The 6,060-nt window shown below is 29.9% G+C and overlaps 1 protein-coding gene across 1 annotated transcript; it reads left to right on the top strand.

Annotated features, from left to right (window-relative positions):
• The first annotated feature begins 2,584 nt into the window (after nt 1-2,584).
• On the top strand, nt 2,585-6,060 carry LOC124926501 (ribosome-recycling factor). Its single transcript, XM_047466736.1, has 8 exons — nt 2,585-2,840; nt 3,132-3,272; nt 3,360-3,475; nt 3,733-3,824; nt 4,706-4,727; nt 4,819-4,887; nt 5,519-5,587; nt 5,670-6,060. The coding sequence occupies exons 1-8, from the start codon at nt 2,672-2,674 to the stop codon at nt 5,748-5,750; spliced, it is 759 nt and encodes a 252-aa protein (XP_047322692.1). The 5' UTR covers nt 2,585-2,671; the 3' UTR covers nt 5,751-6,060.

Raw genomic sequence — 6,060 nt, 5'->3', positions numbered from 1 at the left:
CTTATATAAGGCTCTGTCCAAACTTTGCCTTGTCCAAAAACCCATCTCCTGAATCTCGGGGGGAGGGATTTAAGGACACGAGGACTTAAATGGAAAAACACCAAAGGCACTATTTAAACTAATGGGCGATGATTTGGGCGGGTACAAGAGTCCTTTAACTCTATAATAAATCTTATATTCATCATCTTGAACCATAAAAATTAAGCTCTTTCCTTGTGATTGTCTCATACTCAATAAATTGCTCTCAAGGATTGAAATATAATAAACATCATTAACAATAAGTTTATTGTCATTCACCTTCAATATGACACTCTCTTTACCTGTAATGGTCATCTTCATACCATTGCTCAATTTCATTTCATGTCTAAAACTTGTATCCAATTGTGAAAACTAATCTGCATTCTCACTCATGTGATTTAAACAATTAGAATTTATAAACCATGCATCTCCTGAATTTCGAATTATATTATCACAAGCTATAAACAAAACTTTTTCGTCATCCTTTGCATAATTCACTTTGCTCTCCCAACTAGGGCATTTAAAAGAAAATTTTCATAGTTTGTGACATGAATAACATTAAATCTAAGATTTATCTCTTTCTCTTCGTCCTTTCTTCCTCTATTCATTTCTCTTCCTCTGCATAATTCACTTTGCTCTCCCAACTAGGGCATTTAAAAGAAAATTTTCATAGTTTGTGACATGAATAACATTAAATCTAAGATTTATCTCTTTCTCTTCGTCCTTTCTTCCTCTATTCATTTCTCTTCCTCTGCATAATTCACTTTGCTCTCCCAACTAAGACATTCAAAAGAAAAATATCATAGTTTGTGACATGAATACCATTAAATCTAAGATTTATCACTTTCTCTACCTACTCTTCTTTCTTTTCTTCTTCTTCCTCTATTCATTTCTCTTCCTCTTCCTTCAACTAGTGTAATTTTTGTAATTGTATTTTTATTTAATTTTAGATATTTGATAAATTTAAAAATATATATTAACATTATATTTAATTAAAATTAATTTTTATAAAAATAAAACAAATTTAAAATTAATTAAATTTAAATAATATTATTTCTCTCCAAAATATTTATACATAAATAATATTTTGTTTATATTTTTATCCGTGAATTTAAAAAAAAAAAAGTTAAGTAATGAACATGTCTAAAGAATGTAAATTCTATATTTTCATTAGAATAAATGTACGAAGATAAAAAAAACAATAACAACTATATAATAGCAGATATTTATTTTAAGGAATGATTTTACAGTAATACATATATTCTCTAGCTAGCTAGTATGATATATTTTGCGCTTCCTTACCATTTCATAAATTTTAAGAGTCTGATTAAGACATTAATTACTAATTCTCATTAAAGTATATTATGATTATAAAGATTTTGCTGAAATTCTAAATTTTTAAAAAATATTGAAAGATAAATTTTAAGGCAAGTGAGATGTTCTTATGCATTTTTAATTATTTCATTTTTTTATAACTTTTTATAATTGAGATAATTTTATAAAATTTAATTTTTATTTACATCCTTTCTATCTTTATTTTATAACTACAACGGTGTAACGCATTAACGCATTGTATATTAGTTAATTATTATAAATATTTTTAATTTAGAAGGTTAGTAGGATTTTTTATTTTAAACAAAAGTTAAACTTTTTTTTAAATAAAAGTCAATTGTTATAACTACCCTAACAATATATATATATATATATATATATATATATATATATATATATATATATAATATAATAAGAAATTTTAAGAAAATAAACAATTTTTTAAATAAATTTTATTAAAAGTTGAAAAATGTAATATTGATGATTATTTTGAATAGGTGGAATTTTTTTTTTTATAAAAGACTTAAAATCTGGGTTTGAAATAAAAATTATATTACAAACTACAAACAAACACACCAACTCATATTTCCAGATTTCTTTTGGGTGACTTATTATTATTTTTAATAATATATTAATTATATTGTTTAAATTATGAATTAAAATATTTTTTACTTAAAATATATTGTTGTACATGTTATAATATAATGTGGCAGGTAAATAATAATAAAAAAATTAATATGTTTTATTAAGATAAAACTCGACTACGTCCATAGAAAAGAGAATAGTATTAATAAGATTACATATTAGGTTATGACACGAGTTTATATAGTACTCGGTCCCCGAAATAAGACTATAAACAATATTCTCAAAATAAAGATTTCAACTTTTTAAAGTTTTCTGTTGTACCTTTAAATAAGTCTTAACTAAGTTAACTTCAATACCTTGTCTAGGAGACTCCAAAATATTGTCACAATATTTTTTATTTGTATTATCATAACAAAAAAAAAATCAATTTTTTTTGTGTTCATTTTAATTTTTTTTTATCACATGAAAAGATATAATTTTATTTTTCAATATTCTCTTTCCATACTTAAAAAAACAATTTAATGTTCCTCAACAACATATTTATAAACAATTATTCATAAGCCAAAATAAGATAAAATTATTTAAAAATAATACACTTAAATAACCTTTAATATGATCCCAAAACCATTTTGTTTATTTGGTCGGGAGGGTTTTACACTTACACTACTAAACCCTAACTACGATTCCTCCGCAAGACACAGAACTATAAACTCCGCGAAGCACTCTGCTCTCAGCGATGGCAACATCCATCAGACGCGCATTCATTTCTTGTCGATCCCGCCATCTATTGCATTTTCTCGCCACTCCTGATGTCTACTCTCGCAAAACTATGTTGGTTCCCTGTTCGCCAGCCGTAGATTCTACCAGAGAAATTCGAAGAAATTATGCCAAAGGAAGAAAATCAAGTAGTCTCTCTCTCTCTCTCTTTCTTTACATGTATGCTCAGACGTGTTGATAGCAAGAAGATTTATGGAAATTGTATTATTAGTCCGTGCTTACGGACATTTCTCATTTTTTGATCGGGCTATGGAGATGTATTAACGAGTTAATGATGAACATCTTGTTTAATTTTGAATCATACGTTATTTGAACTTGGCGAGCACTTGCAAAGTATTGTGGCAGAATTCTCAATTGAATCATACGTCCATTTGATTAAAATAATCTGTTCGATTTCTTATGAAGTTACTGACTTTCAGGGGCGGATGATGATGAAGACGTCGTAGTAAATGTGAATATCCAGCCAAGTTTGAAGGCAGCTGCAGTGTCTCAGATGGAGGCAGCAACCGAATCACTGTCACGGGAACTAAGCAAGCTTCGAACTGGGAGAGCATCCGCTGGTGCTGATTGTCTCTGACTAGTTACATGTCCAATTAAATTTGGTTAATTTGCTAATGGTTGAAGTTCTTTTGTTTTTTCTTTTTCAGGAATGCTTGACCATATTATTGTAGAGACAAGTGGAGTCAAAATGCCTTTGAGCCGAATGGCCCTTGTTTCGGTTTTGGATCCAAAGACACTATCTATATCTCCTTATGATCCAAATGTAATCTAACTATCCAAAATCAATTTATTTTATTTCTTCTGTTTCTCATTTCACATCTTTTTGACCTGTTCTTCTTTTATATATAATCTGTGTTATATGTGGAGAAGCTAACTATCCATCAAGGGATTGAGAAGTATTTGTTTAATTCATTCTCGATGTTTGAAGCCTAATTTGTTTTTGTCCTGTAAATACTGCAAAAATCTTATCATTGGCGTTATCAGCTAGCTAATACTTATAAAGATCTTCTTTGTTTGCAGTCTCTGAAAGAATTGGAGAAAGCAATCGCTTCTTCTCCATTGGGTTTAAATCCACGGACAGATGGCGAGAGATTGATTGCAGCTATACCTCCGTAAAGTTCTTTTTTCTTGTACATTCTTTTTTTATTACAATCTAACATATATTAGGAAGGTCAAAATAAAGAGTTACTAGCAGGAACACAACAAATGTGGATATTACAAACATCAATATCCCCCAAACTTAAAGACTGATTTACCATTTACAGAGTTAATGGGGAGGCATTACATACTGATGAGAAAGAAAAGCTCTAGAAATAGAAGTGCAATACTATTTTGTCTTAACCATTTGCAAGACTACAATTGATTCCCAGGATATATTGTCTTGACCATCCTGCCTGTATGTATGAGACCAGCTGTCGTGAGTCACTGAATTATATAATTGAATTAATCTAGTTGTGAACATGATTGAATTGCCAATTCAATACCTCGAGCTTATGAAGTGTCTGAAAACCAGCAAGTTCCAGACCAATTGCAGATAAAACTGTATCATTCTCATCACAAACAATAAGAGGAAGTATTACCTGTGGGTAAGAAGCTGCCATCGCAAAAACACCAATAGTCTTCTTATTTCTGATAATAGAAACTTTGAAAAAATCTGGTAATGTTAATGCCTTGGGGTTTGGGGGAAAATGATCAGTGGATTCCATTACTATCCAAGAATGTGCAATAGCCTTTGATGCAACATAGACATTTGCAGCTGATGGAATAGAGATAACATCATTTCTAGTGCACCCATTATATCTTATCTGAATGTCCACAACTGATTGGGTATACTAAGATAACTAAATTGGCTTCATATACATCTTCTGCTATAAGCATTATACTTTGAGTTGCTTGGTTGCATTATTGTTAGTGCAGGAAACATAAAATATTGCAATTTTTTAGTTTCTTAGTGATTTTTTTCTTATGGCTTCTGAATCTTTTCTCTGAACAGATTGACAAAGGATCATATGCAGGTGAGTTCTTAAAATAAAACCTTGTAGTTTTGCTTCTTCATCATTCATCTATCATGACAGTGATAGAAATGATTGTCCGTTCCCTCTTCAGGCTTTAGCTAAAGTGGTTTCTAAATCTTCTGAAGATGTAAAGCAGAGTATTCGAAGAGCTCGCCAGAAGGTATATTTGCAAGAAACATTTCAGAAGCTTAAGTTCTCCCCATGAAATTCACGACCAAATATGTTGGTGACAGTAGAACTTGGTAAAATAGAGTTACTTCTAAACATTTCCTTTTTTATTGTTACCTAACATGGAAACGAGTTGAAACCTGAATAAGTGATTGATTCCATTTGGATAAGGAGGGCATTAACAATCTTTGTATTTTTTTTGGTTTGTCAAATAGCTTTTACAAAATATGAGCAAGTGCATTTTTTTCTAAATTTTTGTTGATCATACATAAAACTACGACTATGAAAGTTACAAAACTCGTATCTTCATCTAACCACACTTTTCATACCGAAAGAATCTGGATCTAGATTAAAAGCTTTTTCTCTATTTCTCAGCCAGATCAGATACACAAGGGTTTCAATTCCAGGCTTTAACAATATGATTATCAATTGCTGCACTTTGTGTATATATTTTCTTCCATTTCATCATAACTTGCATCCCCAATCTCTTAATTTGGTTTCTTTAATTCCTATTATTAATGTAAATTTTCACTGTTTATGAAATGAGAGTTGCACTGTCTAATTTAGTTGCCCTTTTAAAAAATAAAATATTTGTTTAATTTGGTTGTTATACAATAAACAAGGCTATCGACTCACTAAAGAAAGCAGGCTCAAGTATCTCTAAAGACGATGTAAGAAGATTTGAAAAAGAAGTAAGTTGGATCATCGAGATAAACTTTTATTTTGGCAAATCTTTTTGTCTGATACACTCTGATTCTTAAACTTACATTTCAGATTGACGAGCTCACAAAGAAGTTTATAAAGTCTGTGGAGGATATGTGCAAGGCAAAGGAAAAGGATATCAGTCAGAGTTGAGTCTTTTTCTTTTCTCGATCAGACTTTAAAAGGTGACTCCTCAGTAAAGTGGTGTTTTATTTTTTTCAGTTTAGAAATTTGTGTTCGACACTTTACGATTCAAAGTGAATTCGCCAAAAACTTCATTTGCTTCGTTTTTAGTTATTTTCCAGAAAAAATAAGGTGCTTTTTGTAGCTTTTAGTTATTTGAGACATGTATGCAAAAACTATATATAGCTGAGAGTTTGTCCTTATATCATGTATACTCCATTCCATCTTTAATTCCATTGAGCATGTATTATTAATTGGACCATTTCATCTTGTTTTATCA

Source organism: Impatiens glandulifera, chromosome 2 (assembly GCF_907164915.1).
Source record: "Impatiens glandulifera chromosome 2, dImpGla2.1, whole genome shotgun sequence".
Lineage (NCBI taxonomy): Eukaryota > Viridiplantae > Streptophyta > Magnoliopsida > Ericales > Balsaminaceae > Impatiens > Impatiens glandulifera.
Note: the sequence above shows the minus strand (reverse complement) of the source record. Positions and strands in the feature narration are given on the sequence as shown.